Source organism: Symphalangus syndactylus, chromosome 11 (assembly GCF_028878055.3).
Source record: "Symphalangus syndactylus isolate Jambi chromosome 11, NHGRI_mSymSyn1-v2.1_pri, whole genome shotgun sequence".
In the NCBI taxonomy this organism is placed as follows: Eukaryota; Metazoa; Chordata; class Mammalia; order Primates; family Hylobatidae; genus Symphalangus; species Symphalangus syndactylus.
In genome coordinates, this window is record NC_072433.2 from 45,545,514 (window position 1) to 45,566,198 (window position 20,685).

Sequence of the window (20,685 nt, forward strand, 5' to 3'; positions counted from 1 at the left end):
TGAGATCACAGCACAAAGGAAGTGTTGTTAAGAATGAAAAAGGGAAATTCAGGAGCATCTAGATCTAGATCTTAACTTTTATAGACCTCAGTTCTCCACTGTCACTGTCATCTACACAAGTGATTTCCACCCTTGATAGGTACTCCCTCACCTAGGACATTTTTTTTAAATTCAAATTTCTATAAATGGTAGTCTGAGCATGCGTTTTTACTTCCTGTCCGAATTGTATTAAAATGACAATTAAGAAATAAAAAACATATAAACCCACAAGAACAAAAATAATGAGAAAGAGGACAACAGCTGACAAGAGATGCTGACAAAATTTTGGAAAACAAAAAGTACATAGACAAGAAGTAACCAACACTTAGGCTAGAGAAAGCAGAAACCTCAATGTTTGTGGGGCTAGAGGTAGAGAACAACAAGTTGATGTGGGTCCTAAAAGTCTACAAAAGCTAAAGAATTCAAGGTAGCCCTGAAAGCATGGGTGAAGAGTGGGACAAAAGGCAAAAGTTTTCTACATTCTCCCAAGGCAGAGTAAAAATAAAAAATAAAAATAAAGCCAGGCGCAGTGGCTCACACCTGTAATCCCAGCACTTTGGGAGGCTGAGGTGGGCAGATCACCCGAGGTTAGCAGTTGAAGACCAGCCTGGCCAACATGGTGAAACCCTGTCTCTACTAAAAATACAAAAATTAGCCAGGTGTGGTGGCACCCGTCTATAGTACCAGCTACCAGGGAGGCTGAGGCAGGAGAATCACTTGAACCTGGGAAACGGAGGTTGCAGTGAGCCAAGATTGTGCCACCGCACTCCAGCCTGGATGACAGAGCGAGACTCCATCTCAAAAAGTAAAATAAAATAAAAATAAAGCATAAGTTTTAAAGTCTGGATAAAAAACAATTAGAACTCACGACCTCTACTCCTACTCCACATAATGAAGGCACTGCCTCCCTCCAATCCAACAGAAGACAGGAGCTTCGCTCTCTGGAGAAAATGAACCAGTGAGGTTCCAGGCATGGGGAGGCAGGGGTGAAGCACTGTACTGGCCACAAGAGAATTCAGTGAAAGCTGACTCTGACGCTACTGCTGTAAAATGCACTGTGTTCAGCAACTGATGGAAAAACAAGAAAGACATTTGGCTGTGTCTGTTCAACTGGGCCCACTATAAATTATGGTTCTTTAATCACAGTCATCCAACTCCTTTCTGGAAAGAGCTATGGAAATGATAGAAAAATCTAATAAATCTCTTTACTATGAAAGAAATTGTCAATTCTCTACAACTCATGTTTGTTAAAGCAAGTTTTGGCAAACTGCATAACAGCATGATACGATGAACTGAGACCCCTTACAGTTTTGGGGCAAGAAATTAAAACAGTTTATTTTATTTACTTTTTTTTTTGAGATGGAGTCTTGCTCCGTTGCCCAGATGGAGTGCAGTGGCATGATCTTTGCTCACTGCAACCTCTGACTTTTGGGCTCAAGCGATTCTCCTGCCTCAACCTCCAGAGTAGTGGGGACTACAGGCGCCTGCCACCACGCCTGGCTAATTTTTATATTTTTAATCGAGACAGGGTTTCACCATGTTGGCTAGGCTGGTCTCAAACTCCTGACCTCAAGTGATCTGCCTGCCTCAACCTTCCAAAGTGCTGGGATCAAAGGCGTGAGCCACTGTGCCTGGCCAGTTAAAACATTTTAAGTAGATACCAAAGGAACGTCCACATTTGATTAATTCCAGTAATAGAACACCTTCACAATAATTTTTTAAAGAATAATTTAGATTACATTTAATTGTTTATCTATAAAAGAAAATGTGTGAAAAATTATTACACATGGAGTTATTCCAGAGTACAAAGGTCTGCCCTTGCAGTACTTGAACAGCATGGATTTTCTAATGTTGTAAAAACTTTTTATGTTGTAAATTATTTAAAGACTTAACTGTCTGGATCAGAAAGAAATAACACCAGAACCCATACATAACGTACACCATCATTATACATCTGGAGAAAGTTACTGTGATGGTTAATAGTGAGTTTCAACTTGTTTGGATTGAAGGATGTGAAGTATTGTTCCAGTGTGTCTGTGAGGATACTGTCAAAGGAGATTAACATTTGAGTCAGTGGACTAGGAGAGGCAGACCCACCCTCAATCTGAGTGGGCACCATCTAATCAGCTTCCAGTATGGCTAGAATAAAGCAGAGAAAAGAAGCTGGGAGGATCAGACTTGCTGAATCTTCTGGCCTTCAGCTTTCTCCCGTGCTGGATGCTTCTTGCCCTCGAATATCGGACTCGAAGTTCTTCAACTTTTGGACTCTTGAACGTATGCCAGTGGTTTGCCGGGGGCTCTTGGGGCTTCAGCCACAGACTGAAGGCTGTACTGTCAGCTTCCCTACTTTTGAGGTTTTAGAACTCGGACTGGCTTCCTTGCTCCTCAGCCTGCAGATGGCCTATTGTGGGACTTCACCACATGATTGTGTGAGTCAATACTCCTTAAACTCTTCTTCATATACACATCTATCCTATTAGTTTTGTCCCTCTAGTGAATCCTAACACAATTCCTATATCCTCAAAGCATTCATATTATTATTCCAGTTAAAACTGTGCTATTTGTAAAAGACAATCCTCTTGATGAAATATGTTGAAACATTAAGGTATTACTTACTGGATGCATTTAACAGTGGAGTCATGTGTGCCACTGCTCCAAGGACTACCCAACACCTTCCCCTCCATACCCAACCTTCTTCTGTCACTCACTCCTAGCCACCAGGCCTGAGAATGCCAGAACAAGGTCACACCAACCTTCTCTCTCAGTCACATCAAAACGGTCCAACTTGGCTTCCTTATGCTGTCCTTCTGCCACCTTCACGGCCACAGCTCGGCAAATGGCCCCAAGTTTTCTATCCAGAGAACGAACCCCTGCCTCTCTGGTATACCTGTCATGAAAGAAAAATATTTTATTTTTGACTAGATACCACTTAAAAAAATAGAGAGAAGTAATGTGATTAACATTTTTAATAAACAGTGTACATTTAAAAGTTCATTACCCCTTCTTGAGTACTAACTTTTCCACACTTAAAACTCCTCATTATTGTTATTTCTTCAATACTTTGATGTATTTTCAGCTACAACAATTTCCTTTATACAGATTATCTTGAATTATAACCCTACACTTAAAAATGAACCCTAGTTCTAGTTCAATTTACATTGCCAAAGTAAACTTGGCAGCATATAAAAAACCATTTACTCCTCGGTAATTTGTTGAAGAGTTTTCTTAAACAAAATTTGTCAATTTAGGAAAATTCTAGATAAATTTATTGTATTTGAAATATTGCTGAAAGAATAAGAGAAATTATGCTCTTTGTGGAACTAAAATAAAAACAAATCTGAGACAGAAATTTGGTTTTCACTAGGCACTTTGCTAACCACCTTTCTTCAGTGTATTTTCACTGTGAAGACTTCTAAAGGAAGAAGGTATGCTAAGTGAAGACAGCACTGTGACTTTGTGGACTTTGTGAAAAGGACGCTATGTGTGGTTAAGCAGAGCTGCTTTAAACACATGTACATTAGAATCAAACTCCGTTAAGTCATTCCACAGACCATTATACAGTGAAACCACTTTTGGCCACTCAGCTTTGGATGGACCCGAATGGACAGGATCAGGTGGAGAATGCAGTTTTATCTGAAGAATTGGATTTGACTAAGCCATACATTTGATTAAGTCAGACATACACTGTAGACTTTAGGAAAGCAGATTTTAAAAGTTCTGAGAAAAGACAGATAAAAAGCTCTTAGCTAAACACTCTAATACTCATTTCAGTCAAAGGTATAGAAGGATATAAAGTCTATATTATGCAACTACATATAATTTCAGTAAGGGAGAAAACAGGGAGGCATCTTAACAACTTCTATATTTGGGCTTTAAAAAATTCAGCTTTATAAATACAAAATGGGATATGCCAAGCTTAGCGAAATTCACTGAAAAAGGGAAGAGAATAATCTTTAAAAAGCTAAGAATCTAGAGATACAGTCATAAAATAATACAGTCAGAATAAGAAAAGCATGGGCTTCCTATACCATGAACTATTTAGACTCTTATCTGAAACACTGTGTTCAATTCTGGGTGTTTAATTTTAAAAGACACATTGATATACAGGATTCTTTCAGAAGAAGACTAATCAGGAGGGTGAGAAGTCTTGAAACTACATCAAGAGGAATGCTACAGAGGAGAGGAATGGTTAGCTTGAAGAAGAGAACACTAAGTGTGCAGACCTGATAGTATTTTATTTTAATGTCAGAAGGGCTGTACAAGGAGGAATTACACTTAGATTCCAGGTGCTCCTATAAGGCAGAAGAAGAAAATTATAGAAAAGTGAATAGAAAGAATATCTTTGTAACAATTATCACTTGAGCTCAGGAGTTCCAGGCCAGCCTGGCCAAGATGGTGAGACCCCCATCTCTATTTTTTTTTTTTTTTTTGAGACGGAGTCTCACTCTGTTGTCCAGGCTGGAGTGCAGTGGCACGATCTCAACTCACCGCAACCTCCACCTCCCTGGTTCAAGCAATTCCCCTGCCTCAGCCTCCTGAGTAGCTGGGATTACAAGTGCACACCATCACTCCCGGCATGCGCCTGTGGTCCCAGCTACTTGGGGGCTGAGATGGGAAGATGGCTTGAGCCTGGGAGGCGGAGGCTGCAGTGAGCCAAGATCACGCCACTGCACTCCAGCCTGAGTAACAGTATGAGAACCTCTTTTTAAAAAAAAAAAAAGAATTATCTTTGTTACAATTAGAATTACCCATGAAGAGGTAGTTATTAGCTAGCATTAAGCATACTGGGACTGGAAGTATTCAAGTAGGTGAGTTATACTTGGAGATAAGAAAGACTAGAACATTAGGGTCTATGACTGTGACATATCTCAAAAGATGAAAAATTCAAATGTAGCCCGGGCGCGGTGGCTCAGCTTGTAATCCCAGCACTTTGGGAGGCCGAGGCCAGCAGATCACGAGGTCAGGAGATCGAGACCACGGTGAAACCCCGTCTGTACTAAAAATACAAAAAATTAGCTGGGCGTGGTGGCAGGTGCCTGTAGTCCCAGCTACTCGGAGAGGCTGAGGCAGGAGAATGGCGTGAACCCGGGAGGCGGAGCTTGCAGTGAGCCGAGATCGCACCACTGCACTCCAGCCTGGGCGACAGAGCGAGACTCCGTCTCAAAAAAAAAAAAAAAAAAAGAAAAATTCATATATTGATACGCTATGTCCTAAGTTTGGTAACTCACTAAATATCCAAAAACGTGCCTGGAATAGTGTATACTTGTGCTGTTTTTAAAAACAATATCAAAACTAACAAAACTGCTCAGATATTTCCTCATGTCCATAGCTTTTAAGATCTGATATTTTGAATTTTTTTTTTTTTTTTTTTTTTTTTTTTGAGACGGAGTCTCGCTCTGTCGCCCAGGCTGGAGTGCAGTGGCGCGATCTCGGCTCACTGCAAGTTCCGCCTCCCGGGTTCACACCATTCTCCTGCCTCAGCCTCTCCGAGTAGCTGGGACTACAGGCGCCCGCCACCACGCCCGGCTAATTTTTTTTGTATTTTTAGTAGAGACGGGGTTTCACCGTGGTCTCGATCTCCTGACCTCGTGATCCGCCCGCCTCGGCCTCCCAAAGTGCTGGGATTACAAATGTTAGCCACCATGCCCGGCCGATATTTTGAATTAACAAGCATACATAAAAAAGAAATAGTTCTCGAGGTAACAATTGGGAAATATAAATAATGATCACTCTTCAGAATCATTATTATTCAGATAAACTCTGGATTTTTCTCTATCCCTCATATTTACAGATGGGGAAGCTATGAAAAACGTTAAATGACTTATTGAAAGTTACCCAAAGGCATCATGGGTGTTATCTGGAATAATGATATTGTTGGAAGACTCAGACATACAAGTCACTTAATTTATTTCTCCTGGCATTATCCACACCATAAATCACAAGACAAATTAAGAAAAGGAACCCCCAGGTAAGACTTAGTCTTACTGTTTTGTATATAAATCTAAAACAGATCCATAAGAAGGTACAGATCAAAAGACAGTCTGGCCAAACTCTAAGTCAAAGTTCAAAATAGAGAGATACTTCACATCTCTTAAAAACAGTAGTTACTAGAAAAGGGCCGCATGAGGAGAGCTTGGCAGCCTGACATGACTTGCTGGATGATGCAATGGATCTGTAATACTGAGCTAGGAAAACTGTAAGAGGCTGTGGTGGATATAAATTCTCAACAGAGTATATTTTCCATTCAAACAGGGAATCTGTAAATTAGACTAAGCAATACTCTATTCAGGTAATTTACACACTGCTTGCTACAGGCTTAAGCATTTGGTAGTAAACTTGGGAAGGCACCTTCTCTATTGTTCCAGTGTTAATTCTGAAGATCAAAATTCTAAGGATTTTAAAAATCTCTCAGCCAAAGAGAAGAAAAGAAAACTGAGTAACTTAAATCAGATTATTTGAAAGTAGCATATCATCTCTTAAGAGAATTCAACAACTTTCAAGATCCTGGGCATAAAAAGTGTCTCTATATTTGCCATGTATTTGGTTTTTAAATGATCAAATTAACCCCTTATATTGCTATTGTGGCAAAGCATAAATTTCAGCTTTAGCTATAACAATATTCCACATGGTTTCTCTGTAAACTTCTGCCTAGCATAGAGAACGGTGTAAATCAATAGTTATGATAACACTTGCTGGAAGTTGTTGAAGAAACAGAAATGGATGCTATGGGATGCCAATAAAATAATCTCCTTTTCAGGAGACTGTGGCTTATCTCAAAAGATGAAAAACTCAAATATTGATACTCTATGTCCTAAGTTTGGTAACTCAGTAAATACTCAAACCTTGCCTGGAGTTAATGAAGCCTCAGGATGGCTAACTAACCTGGTGATGATGTCAAGAGTGGTGACCTGGGGTATCTGAATCTGCTGAGGAGTCAGCCCATGTTGTTCCAGCTGCTTGGGGATCAAGTGCCTATGGGCAATCTCTATCTTCTCCTCCTGTGTATACCCTGGAAAAGAAGAGATCTTGTTTCGTAATTATTTACATGGCTCCCATAATGCCATGCTTTTTTTTTTTTTTTAGAGAGTCTCGCTCTGTCACCCAGGCTCACTACAACCTCCACCTCTCAGGTTCAAGCGATTCTCCTGCCTTACCCTCCCGAGTAGCTGGGATTACAGGCATGCACAAACATGCCTGGCTGATTTTTGTATTTTCAGTAGAGACAGAGCTTTGCCATGTTGGCCAGGCTGGTCTGAAACTCCTGGCCTCAAGTGATCCACCAGTCTCAGCCTCCCAAAGTGCTGAGATTACAGGCAGGAGTCACTGCTCCCAGCTAGTGCCATGCTTTTTTAATGAATCAAATGTAGATTAAATGGATCTTAGATTTAGAACAAATTTAAGTATTATTTCAAATGAGACTATAATTACAATAAAGAAATTTATTCTGGCCAGGCACGTTGGCTCATACCTGTAATCCTAGCACTTTGGGAAGCTGAGGCGGGCGGATCACCTGAGTTTAGGAGTTTGAGACCAGCCTGGGCAACATGGCAAAACCCTGTCTCTACTAAAAATACAAAAAATCAGCTGAGCATGGTTGCGCATGTCTGTGGTCCTGGTTACTCTGGAGGCAGAGGCACGAGAATTGCTTCAGCTGTGGAGGTGGAGGTTGCAATGAGCTGAGATTGCGCCACTGCACTCCAGCCTGGGCAACAGAGACTGCCTCCAAAAAAAAAAGAAAAAGAAATTTGATCTAAATCAATAATTGTTAAAATTTCCAACGTTTTCACAAACAAAACAAGCATTTACTAAGCAAAGTGCTTGAAAGTCTTCTGATTAAATGATATATCTCCCAAAGAGGAAAACACCTCAAATCTTAGAGACAATTATCTCTTTATCTTCAAATCTTCTGAAATTTCAAATAGAAAAATAAATGCATCTTTTTAGCCTAATTTGATCTATACTTGAAACAGACACACACACACACACACCCCTCAATTAAATAAGCAGTGGGTTCCAAGGGAAGGGCTCTAAAGATACTGTTTCCAGAACTATGACTATAAAATAAATTGTAGCAGCAAAAGAAAACCTAAGATGTCCCTATAAAAGGTTTTTTCCTCCACATGATGGTATATATACATATGTGTGTGTGTATATGTATTTATATATGTGTGCATATGTATTTATATATGTATATATGTATTTTATATATATACAGTATATTTAGAAGACTTTATGTTCTTATTTAATAGCCTGAATAAATATAGATTTTCCTTTGTCTCTAAATCCTGTAAGACAAAATTCCAACTAATGTCCCTTTCCATTTAACAAGCAAAAATTAAAAATATGAATTGATAAGGCACCTTTTGAATGAAAAGAGGTTAGTAAACACCAGGAAAGCTAGAAGATTGGACAGCTAAATCTGCCAAAGGAAGAAGGTGGCATCATATGCTCCCCTCTGCAGCAGCTGCCCTGATTCTTTCACTTTACTTTAGTGTATCTAATGGATCTTCTTGCATAACTTGGAGTTTCCAGGGCATTCATTACTTATTTACTTTAGACTTTAAATACGCAACAATTAACTTTTTAGTCTACCATATTTTAAAACTAAATACAGGAACCTGCAATGCTCACAGATAATTAAGAAATCCAATTATATTGGGAGACCAAGGTGGGTGGATCACGAGGTCAAGACATCGAGACCATCCTGGCCAACTGGTGAAACTCCGTCTCTACTAAAAATACAAAAATTAGCTAGGCGTGGTGGTACACGCCTGTAGTCCCAGCTACTTGGGAGGCTGAGGCAAGAGAATTGTTTGAACCTGGGACGTAGAGGTTGCAGTAAGCTGAGATCGTGCCACTGCACTCCAGCCTGGTGACAGAGTGAAACTCCATCTCAAAAAAAAAAAAAATCCAATTATAATTCACTTAGTAGTAAAAATGTATTTCAGATTAATATGAAAAATACATTTAGATTACATTTAGAGTCTAAAGACATTTAGGGCCGAGTGTGGCGGTTCACACCTGTAATCCCAGCACTTTGGGAGGCTGAGGCGGGTGAATCACCTAAGGTCAGGAGTTCAAGACCAGCCTGGCCAATATGGCAAAACCCTGTCCCTACTAAAAATGCAAAAATTAGCCAGGTGTGATGGTGCACACCTGTAGTCCCAGCTACTCAGGGGGCTGAGGCACGAGAATCACTTGAACCAGGAGGCAGAGGTTGCAGTGAGCCAAGATTGTGCCACTGCATTCCAGCCTGGGTGACAGAGTGAGACTCCATCTCAAAAAAAGAAAAAATAAATAAAAGACATTTAGGCTGGACATGGTGGCTCATGTCTGTAATCCCTATACTTTTGGAGGCCAAGGCAGGCAGATCACTTGAGGCCAGGAGTTCGAGGCCAGACTGGCCAACATGGCGAAATCCTGTCTCTACCAAAAATACAAAAATTACCTGGGCGTGGTCACGAGTGCCTGTAATCCCAGCTACTTGGGAGGCTGACACACAAGACTCAATTGAACTTTGGAGGCAGAGGTTGCAGTGAGCCGAGATCATGCCACTGCACTCCAGCCTGGGCAACAAGCTAGACTCTGTCTCTAAATAATTAAATAAATAAAGACATTTAGATTCTAGTCTACATTAAAAAAAAAAAACTCAGTGATATTTGATCTCTTCCAGGGAAAAACAATTCTGAGCAATTAAAATAAGGTGAAAATGCTATAATTTATCTAGTGTTAGTAACTGAAGGAATACATTTTGCATGCTCCAGTGACGGAGAAGACATTTAAAAAATTTAACTATTTGATAGATTCAAGAGGAATTTAAAAGCCGCATGCATTTTAATATAAAGGTGAGGCCAGATTTTATGAGAAAGTTCAGTTACTCTTTTTTTCTTTTTTTTGAGATGGAGTTTCACTCTGTCACCCAGGCTGGAGTGCAGTGGCGTGAGGCTCACTGCAACCTCCCCCTCCCAGGTTCAAGGGATTCTCCTGCCTCAGCCTCCCGAGTAGTTGGGACTACAGGCGCCCGCCACCATGCCAGGCTAATTTTTGTATTTTTATTGAGACGGTGTTTCACCACGTTGGCCAGGCTGGTCTCGAATTCCTGACCTCAAGTGATCCACCCGCCTCAGTCCCAAAGTGCTGGGATTACAGGTGTGAGCCACCACACACGGCCTGCAATTTCAGAAATTATATTAAAGAAGAATGTCTTATTTGTCATAAAATTATCATTCTTTCATGCTAAATTAAATCTGAAATTGTTGTTGTCAACGTTTGCTGTTTTGCTCTTCCAGACTTTGAAGCTACATAGAAACTGATTTATATACATTCCTCAGAACTTCTGAAGGTTGTATGTTGGCAAATGAACTTTTAGTCAAAACTCCACAGCATAACTAATTTTAAAGTTATGGTCAGAAAGGCAAGATGTATCATAATGATTTCATTTAAGAGTCAGGTACCTGGAACCTGAATGATCTCCATTCTGTCCAACAAGGCAGCTGGAATGGTAGCAGTGGTGTTGGCGGTAGCTATAAACAGAACTTGAGAAAGGTCAAAGGCCACATTTAGATAATGATCTGTGAAGTTATGGTTTTGTTCAGGATCCAACACCTAGGGGAGAACAAAAAACATTTTAAAAACTTTAGTAGTGCCAACAGAAGGCTGTATACAAGTGAAAACACACATGATGTACTGGCAAGGTTGGTATTTCTGCTCAGAATAGTTTAAGAAACAGATAAAACTAACATCTGAGCATTATTATTTGCATTCTCTACATTCTACATACTTTTTAAAAAATAAAATACATTCAGTGTCAAAATTTCTGAAAATGTAATAGCACAAAGCAGCAGAAATTACACTTTCAAGCTTTGTTCAAAAATCTATTTATTAATGACCCATTGTTTGGTCATCATAAGTTACCAGTCCTGCAGAACCAGTTTCCATCTTGGTAACACACCCTATCTAAACTGCTATGGGAATATAAAGCAAATGTGTAAAGTATTTTGAAATTCTCAAATAACTGGTAAATAAGAACCCATATAATCCTCCTCAAACATTTTCAGAAAGTCTGGTATAAATTATTTAACTGAAAGGAGAATTCCAAATAAGTAACCTTTGCTATGAGTTAAATAAGAATAAAAATCACTATGCTACTATATTCTGATACAGCAAAAATTCACTATTTAAAAATGGCTTACTGCAAAACATTGCTGCTTATAATAAGCAAAACATCAATAACTCTTTTTTTTGAGACAGAGTCTTACTCTGTTGTCCAGGGTGGAGTGCAGTAACACAATCTCAGCTCACTGCAACCTCTGCCTCCCGGGTTCCAGCAATTCTCCTGCCTCAGCCTCCTGAGTAGCTGGGACTACAGGTGTGTGCCACCATGCCTGGCTAACTTTTGTATTTTTAGTAGAGATGGGGTTTCACCATGTTAGCCAGGCTGGTCTCGAATTCTTGACCTCAAGTGATCCGCCTGCCTCGGCCTCCCAAAGTACTGGGATTACAAGCATGAGCCACTGCACCCAGCAATAGCTCTTAAAAATATTTGAATTAGATACATCAGATAATTTATCAGTCAACCTGGATTCTTAAAATGTGCAACTGTACATTAAAGAGCTTCAAGTCACAGGCACTTGTTGCTAAGGGGCTGGTGCAGAACTTTAATAAGGCACCAACAGCTTCTACATGTTCCAAACCTTAAACACATTAACACTCTCACTTATGCCCAATTACTATAAATAGGGTTGCCATATATATTCAAAAAGGCAATAAAATGACTAATATACTCACCAACCACAATTTAACTATATAAGCAGTTTTTCCTACCTTCTGATTCTTTCTGAAGTTTTACTTATTTTCAAAACTATCCAAAGTTAGTTTTTTGTTTTGTTTTGTTTTGTTTTGAGACACAGTCTCATTTTGTCACCAAGGTTGAGGGGCAGTGGCACGGTCTCAGCTCACTGCAATCTTTGCCTCCTGAGTAGCTGGGATTACAGGTGCATACCACCACACCTGGCTAATTTTTGCATTTTTAGTAGAGATGGGGTTTCACCATGTCAGCCAGATTGGTCTCAAACTCCTGGCCTCAAGCGATCCACCTGCCTTGACCTCCCAAAGTGCAGGGATTACAGACGTGAGCTACCATGCCCAGCCCCAAGCTAGTCTTAATTCTAGGCCTCATACATAATTTTGAATTTTGCTAAACATTATTACTGGAAACTCTCTTTATCTAGAATTCCCAGAAAGCTCTAATTTCACATTTTCACAAGACTTAATAATGTTTAATATCATTAAAAAACAAGTACTTTCAAGTAATCAAGGAAAACTAATTATGTTCAGTATTGAATTGGTTAAGAGTGGTCTTACTATCTACTAATTATCTAAAAACCGTTTACAGGCTGGGGACGGTGGCTCACGCCTGTAATCCCAGCACTTTGGGAGGCCAAGGCGGGCAGATCAGTTGAGGTGAGGGGTTTGAGACCAGCCTAGCCAACATGGTGAAACTCTGTCTCTACTAAAAAAAATACAAAAATTAGCCTGGTATGGTGGCACATGCCTGTAGCTCCAGCTACTCGGGAGGCTGAGGCATGAGAATTGCTTGAACTTTGGAGGCGGAAGTTGCCGTGGGCTGAGATCACGCCACTGTACTCCAGCTTGGGCGACAGAGCCAAACTCCATCTCAAACAAACAAACAAACAAATGAACAAACAAACTGTTTAGGTATGGAAAATGTTTACGTATGGAAGATAGTTAAAACTATTATCTAGTGACAAAAACGCTCTTCTTTTGATGCAAACTTGAGTCAGGCTCCTCTGAGTCCTCTGCTCAACTAGGCCAATGTCGGCCTTCCCTCTGTCTTCGTAAAATCCAATTTGAGCAAGAATCCTGCTAAGTCAGGTTAGCAAAAATGACCCATACCCATACGTATCTGTTCTCACTTCTAACCCAGTATCTTTTCACCCTGGCCTCCCTTCAGCAAGAGTTCTGTTGTGTCCTTCTAGTGAGAATACCTCGTAACCCCAATGTTTCCTCTTAGAATCTTTCCCTCTACTGATTCCCCATTCACTCTCCCGTCACTGCAAAACCCCATTGCAGTGTTTCTTATACCTAGTCTCCCACCTTGAATAAAGTAATCCTTACCACCTTTAATAAGCGTCATGAGTAATTTTTTAACACTAGCTAAGGAAAAAAATCTATTCTTTTTTTTTTTTTTTTTTTGAGATGGAGTCTCGTTCTTTCACCCAGGCTGGAGTGCAGTGGCGCGATCTCGGCTCACTGCAAGCTCCGCCTCCCGGGCTCACACCATTCTCCTGCCTCAGCTTCCCAAGTAGCTGGGACTACAGGCGGCCGCCACCGCGCCCGGCTACTTTTTTGTATTTTTAGTAGAGATGGGGTTTCACTGTGTTAGCCAGGATGGTCTCAATCTCCTGACCTCATGATCTGCCCACCTCGGCCTTCCAAAGTGCTGGGATTACAGGCATGAGCCACCGCGCCTGGCCAGAAAAAAATCTATTCTTTAATGGCTCTAATCATATGTAATTCATATATGCTGGATATGTTTTAGAAAAGGCTGTCAGACCTGAACAAGTAATTTTTTTCTCTTAAAATTTTAAGACACTAGAGTTTTTAAAGTAGGAAAATTAATAAAGCAATGTTTCTGAATTATGAAGGAGGTTTTAAAAACAGTGTGATAGAATACCTAGATTATAAGGAGAAAAAATTAGTGATGCCTGTTAAAAGAAAAACTCTAGATAAATTAAATTTAACAGTTTAATTGAGCAAAGAACGAGTCTCAAATTGGGCAGCTCCCAGAACCAGAACAGGTTCAGAGAAACTCTGGCATACGGTTTGATAATATTTATGGACAGAAAAAGGAAAGTGACATGCAGAAAACAAAGAGTGTACAGAAACAGCAGGATTGCTTACAGCTTGGTGTTTGCTTTATTTAAACAGTTTGTTAACAGCTGACTTCCTGTGACTTGCTGAAAATCTGTGATTGGTGTAAGAATAGTGTGTTTACACATCTAGTTAGGCTGAAGTTTACTTTGTAATGGGAAACCTTTAGGCCAAATTTAAAGTATTCATATGTAAGGAGGCAGACTTAGGCTAAATTTGTGCCCAATTTGCCTGACTTCCTCTTTTACTCAGGAGAGTGTGAAAGGAAAGTAAATCTCAGGACCCCCAAATCACTAAGCAAAAGGGAAGAGACAAGCTGGGAACTGCATCACACAAACCTGCCTCCCATTTTGTTCCCAAATAAGATAGCTACAAAGACAAAAAAAGCTACATACCTCCCTCACAATCCCCCCACTTAGAAATTCCTTGTGGGCCCCAAGATCTTTACCCTGTAACAGTTCTGTTGAATTTCACCCCAACCATGTAAATTGATAGCTTATTCTTTACACATACAGGACAAAGGACAGAACTCAAAGTCATCCCTCTGCTCACCTGAGACAAATGCATATCTGATGGCTTCCTGTGCGCTATGTTTATTTTATCTTACGTAGAAATGCAGATTCACTAAGCTAGATGGATGCGTAAGTGACTATTCCTCTGCTCCCCTCTCACAGGTGAATGGCTGATCAAAGACTCAAAAGAATGCAACCGTTTGTCTCTTGTCTACTCATACCTTTTAAAATTTCTTCCTCTTTCCCTAATATCTGCCCATTCCCCTTTAAATACTGAAGCCCTCAAAATCATCTCTGGAGAACATTGCCAAAATAAACTTCTAAACTGGTTGACACCTGTCTCAGATACTTTCTGGTTTTCAAAAGCATGAAAAGACATATAGAATTTAAACAGCATCAGAAATACTCATCAGTATTCTGGCAGAAAATAATTTCTGGTAATCACTACTCAGATGAAGCTCCAAGGCAAACTGGTGAGTCCATGGAAGGACGAAAATTACAATTAAGAGCTTTGTAGCTATCAAACCTCATCTTCTTACCCTAACTTCAGAGCAGGGATTCTACTGCCCACATCCAGGGCCACTTTCAAAAATAATTAGAGCTGTTTCTCCTTTATTCTCCCCAACTAAAAGATTTTCTGTATCAATCCTAGGACTATAATTCCTACCAACAAAGTATAACTGGGAATGGAAATAGCTGTGATATGACACATTATTCCTGGGAATGTGAAGTCACAATGGGATGAACCATGGGAGGAATGTACACTGAGAATTGTTCTTCAATAATAATTTCTGACGAGAAGAACTACAGATGTCTGTAGGCAATCCAGGAATAGATTACATAGAGTTCATTACACATGACTAGGTAACTGTCATCTTTAGGTGTGATATAGCATGATTATGCTTTTTAAAAGTGTATCTCTTTTGTCGATAGATACTGAAACATTTATGAAAAGATGATGATGTCTGGAATCTGCTTCAAAATAATCAGAGGTTGGGTAGGGGAGAATGGGAAGCAATAAATGAAACAAGATATTAAAGGTGGGTGATGAGTCCACAGAATTCATTATACTATCTTCTCTGCTTTTGCTATGGTTGAAATTTTCTCCAACAGAAAATAAAGATAAAATAACATAACTAAAATGAGCTCTGAAAGCCACACACAATTAATACTATTATGATACTGTAAAATATATATTTGGCCTTCATCTCTTTGTTTCCTGACATGCAACTCCTAAAATCCTTGGAATCACCAAAGTGATAAGTATCATTTTGTATGTTAGTGATTGACTGGTGGCTGGCAGTCCCTCCACAGCTTCAGGATGGGGGCTGGTCACAGGAAAGACCAAGGCATGATTACAGGGCTGAGGACTTGTCAGTTCCCCACCCCAGTCTGTGGGGAGGGGAGAAGGGCTAAGAGTTGAGTTGATCACCAATGGCCAATGATTTAATCAATCAGGCCTATGTGACAAGGCCTCCATTAAAAACCCAAAAGTACTGAGGTCAGGAGGCCTCCAGGAAGGTAAATATGAGCACACCCAGGTGCAAGAAGGCTGGTGGACCCTGACTCCACTGGGATGGAAGCTCCCGTGTTGTTTGTTTGTATTCTTTAAAATATTCTTTTAATAAACCAGTAAATGCAAGTAAAGTGTTTCCCTGAGTTCTGTGAGCTACTCTAGCAAATTAAGCAAACCTGAGGAGGGGCTTGTGGGAACTCCAATTTATAACTGGTTGGTCACACGTTCTGGAAGCCAACTCACGACTGACATCTGAAGGGGGAGGCAGTCTTGTGGGACTGAATGCTCAACCCGTAGGATCTCATACACATTGTCAGAACTGAATTAGAGGACACCCAGCCGTGGTCGGCTGCTGAAGAACTGCTTGCTTGGCGTATGGAAAAAAAAACCCATGCATTTGGTCAGAGGTGTTCTGTGTTGTGAGAGTACAGTAGGATAAACTGAGTTTACTTTTCCTCTATATCCTCAACTATGGAAATTAAATCTGTGATAAAGACAAACTTGAGAAAAGTGTTCAGGACACAGAAGAAAAAGGGCTTTAGAGACATGTAGGGGATAAATATGGGAAAAATTAAGAGACACAATTCATAACTGGTTAATAAAGAAGAGGTCTCAGTAAATTAAAATAGGGAATAAAGAAACAAAAATATTCTAGAAGACCCTGACACTATAGTTTGAAAAGATTTAGATTCCTCCTCCTGTGCAATAAAAATGAGAATGTCATTAGAATAACACCTATAGAATTTTCAAGCAAAATTATCACTAGTTTAAAATATTTTACAATCTTGAATACATCAAATATATGTAATATATATAAGATATGATGCATAATAACAAAATGAACACCTTTGAACCTACTACCCATTTGTGAAGACATTTGTTTATCTATTTAGACCAGTGGTCACAAAAGTGGAAAATGGCCCACCACCAAAGTGCAAGTAGAAAATATTAGTATTTGTATTTATCTTTTTTATTTATAAATACCAGAAAAAAATAGCTTGTAAATATTTAATATCCAAAATGGAATTGATGTCTTCACTTGGAAGAAGTTCCATAATGTCGAAGGCTGCCTGTGGTGCCCTCACTTATCTGCCTTAACTATAATTACAGCACATTGCTGTCCATGTGTGCTGTGAAAAGAAAATATATTTGGCCCCCAAAATCACTAGACTAGAGGGAAAAGTCAAGCTGGGAACTGCTTAGGGCAAACCTGCTTCCCATTCTATTCAAAGTCACCCCTCTGCTCACTGAGGTAAACCTGATTGCCTCCTTTGGAAAGGCTAATCAGAAGCTCAAAAGAACACAAGGGTTTGTCTCTTATCTACCTGTGACCTGGAAGCCCTCTCTCCAGAGAGCTGTCTTGCCTTTCCAGACCAAACCAATGTTCACCTTACCTTACATATGCTGATTGACGTCTCATGTTTCCCTAAAATGTATAAAATCAAGCCGTGCTCTGACCACCTTGGGCACGTGTCGTCAGGACCCCCTGAGGCTGTGTCATGGGCGCGCATCCTCAACCTTGGCCAAATAAACTTCCTAAATTAACTGAGACCTGTCTCAAATTTTCTGGGTTCACAGAGCCTAATATTACAAATGGGTGGAGTGTTTTAAAAAGATTCCTGCAAAATATCATTAAAAAGGGTATAGGCAAAGGTATGAACCACAAGAAAATAACAGAGTTGACACTTTTATTTATATAATAAGCTGGGATAGACATATTATGAAGTAAAAACAATTATCTAATTAGAACACAGTGCTTTCATTTAAAATATAATTACCTTTTAAAACTGATTTCATTTTACATAAAGTACATGATATGAGCACACTGGTACATATATATTATGTATCTATTATATATATCCTTTGTTATGGACTGAATTGTGCCCCCTCAAAATTGACAGAATCCCTAACCCCCTCCACTCTGTCTCAAAGGCAGTCAGGGTGAAGACTGCATTTGGAGACAGGGTGTTTAAGAAGGTAATTAAGGTTAAATGAAGGTAAGAGGGGGCCCCTAGTCTAATATAACTGGTACCCTTATAAGAGGAAAGAGGAGACCCCAGGGATGCATGCACACAGAAGGTCTCCCGAGGACACAGCCACAAGTCGGTTGTCTGTAAGCCAAGGAGAGAGGCCTTAGGAGAAACCAAACCTATAGACACCTTGATCTTGGACTTCTAGCGTCCAAAACCATGAGGAAATAAATTTCTCTTTGGTCTTCAAAGCTACCCAGTCTGTGGTATTTTGTTATGGCAGTCTTAAGAAATACATTCTAATACATTCTGACCGGGAGCGGTGGCTCACACCTGTAATACCAGCACTTTGGGAGGCCGAGGTGGATGGATCACGAGGTCAGGAGTTCGAGACCAGCCTGGCCAACATGGTGAAAGCCCATCTCTACTACAGATACAAAAAATTAGCCAGGCATGGTGGCACACGCCTGTAATCTCAGCTACTCGGGAGACTGGGGCAGGAGAATCGCTTGAACCTGGGAGGCAGAGGTTGCAGTGAGCCAAGATTGCATCATTGCACTCCAGCCTGGGTGACAGGGCGAGACTCCGTCTCAAAAAAAAAAAAAAGAAGATTAATACATTCTTATTTTATTTACTTATATTACTACTGGTGCAGACAACAAAGAAGCCTTCTCAGATATAAAAGGGATTCAAAATACAACTCACACACAAATCTTCGAACGAAGTAACCTGAAAATATATTTCACCTGAACAAGTGATAAACCAAAATACGAGTATCAGAAGCATGCAGTGAAATCATTCAAGCACAGAATCAAAATGAAATGGGGGAGGAAGCACTTCTATTATAGAATGGTAGAGTAAGAAACTCTGAAAATCTGCTCCTCCAGAAAAGCAATGAGAGAGCACTAGCAAAAATTGTCAAAATCAACTTTTTCAGAATGCTACATATTAACTTGCAACAATTTGAGGAGTGCTTATTCAAGAAAAACAGCTGAATCTCAGTAAACAGAACGAGCTTTGTGATATTTTAACTTACTTTACACTCATCTCTTTCTCTCAAGTTCATAGTAGCAAAACCAACAGCCTCATAACCCCAGTGGCTGTGAAAACCAGTAGCCTAGCAATCCTGTTGAGGGTAGAAAAGGATTACAATCCTTCAAAAGCCCCATCCCCAGAGAACTGTCCCTGTTTGACTCTGGCAGTTCCTTAGAAGAGCTCCATATCCTTATTTGATTTAACTCAGAGAACACTCTGTGAGAACAGTTTTATCCTTAGGACATTTGCCAAAAACAACCAGTGGCAACTGTTTAGCACTGCAGCTGCCTGAAGCAATGAAACTAGTTGGGACTAACAAGAGGCTGACCAAAAAACTTAAATGGAAAAACTGGGAAATGAGATATTCATGGGGGCTTTGAAAAGCCTTGACATACGCCTGAGAATCCAAAATTTCATGTGAATGTGCAGGCTCTAAGTATGTCCAGGAAAGACCTGAGAAGGCCCCAGAAGCTCATCTTTGGCAGACACTGAGGCTCTGCAAAAGCAGGAAGTGAAGGCTAAGGCAGAGTTGTAAACCATCTGCCAAAGTGTGAAAGGCCCACTTCAATACACACGTAAGAGCCCCTTGGGCAAGGAGTGGGAGAGCTACTGTCCAGGTCCTTAAGGAAATCTCTGTCCGGTCACTAGCTGACCACTAAACAAACTGAGCAACTTCAGTGGTCACACATTAATGAATAAAACAGACTTTACAGAATGAAACCAGAAAGTCACTAAACAAACAGCAACAACAGCACAAACAAAAAACCCTTAAGGTTATATTATTCAATTATATATCTGACTATATTTAATATAACACTAAATATTCAGTTTCAAAAAAAAAATTATGACACACACAAAGAAATACAAAAGTATGGCCCTACATACTAAAAAAAAAAAAAAAAAGAGAAGTCAGCCAGGTTCCGTGGCTCATGCCTGTAATCCCAGTAATCTGGGAGGCCAAGGTGAGCAAACTGCTTGAGCTCAGGAGTTCGAGACCAGCCTGGGCAACACGGCGAAACCCTGTCTCTACAAAAAATTACCCAGGCACACTGGTGTGTGCCTGTAGTCCCAGCTACTCAGGAGGCTGAAGTGGGTGGGTCACTTGAGCCTGGGTAAGGTTGAGGCTGCCATGAGCCATAAGTGCGCCACTGCACTCCAATCTGGGTGACAGAGCGAGATCCTGTCTCAAAAAAGAAAAAGAGAAGTCAGTGGAAACCATCCCTAAGGAAGACCATGTTGGATTTATTTGATAAAGATCACAAATCAGCAGCCGGGCACGGTGGCTCACGACTGTAATCCCAGCACTTTGGGAGGCTGAGGCGGGCAGATCACAAGGTCAGGAGATTGAGACCATTCTGGCTAACATGGTAAAACCCCGTCTCTACTAAAAATACAAAAAATTAGCCAGACCTGGTGGCAGGCACCTGTAGTCCCAGCTACTTGGGAGGCTGAGGCAGGAGAATGGTGTGAACCTGGGAGGCAGAGCTTGTAGTGAGCCAAGATCCCACCACTGCACTCCAGCCTGGGCAACACAGCGAGACTCCGTCTCAAAAAAAAAAAGATTACAAATCAGCTATTACAAATATGCTTTAAAAACTAATGCCACAACATGGATGAACTTTGAGGAAACTAAGTGAAGTCAGTCAATTATAAAAAGGTAAGTACTGTATGATGCACTTATATGAGGTATATAGAGTAGTCACTCATAGAAACAGAAAAG

The 20,685-nt window shown here is 40.3% G+C and overlaps 1 protein-coding gene across 2 annotated transcripts in view; it reads right to left on the bottom strand.

Annotated features, from left to right (window-relative positions):
* LOC129457711 (lon protease homolog 2, peroxisomal) overlaps nt 1-20,685 on the bottom strand; it is a 126,382-nt gene that overhangs the window by 62,918 nt on the left and 42,779 nt on the right. For both annotated transcript variants that reach the window (XM_055233165.2, XM_055233167.2), the window contains 3 exons: nt 10,494-10,644; nt 6,922-7,048; nt 2,793-2,926 (listed from right to left, as the gene is read on the bottom strand). In XM_055233165.2, coding sequence (XP_055089140.1) covers nt 2,793-2,926; nt 6,922-7,048; nt 10,494-10,644 — 412 coding nt within the window. The remainder of the gene's footprint in view (nt 1-2,792; nt 2,927-6,921; nt 7,049-10,493; nt 10,645-20,685) is intronic.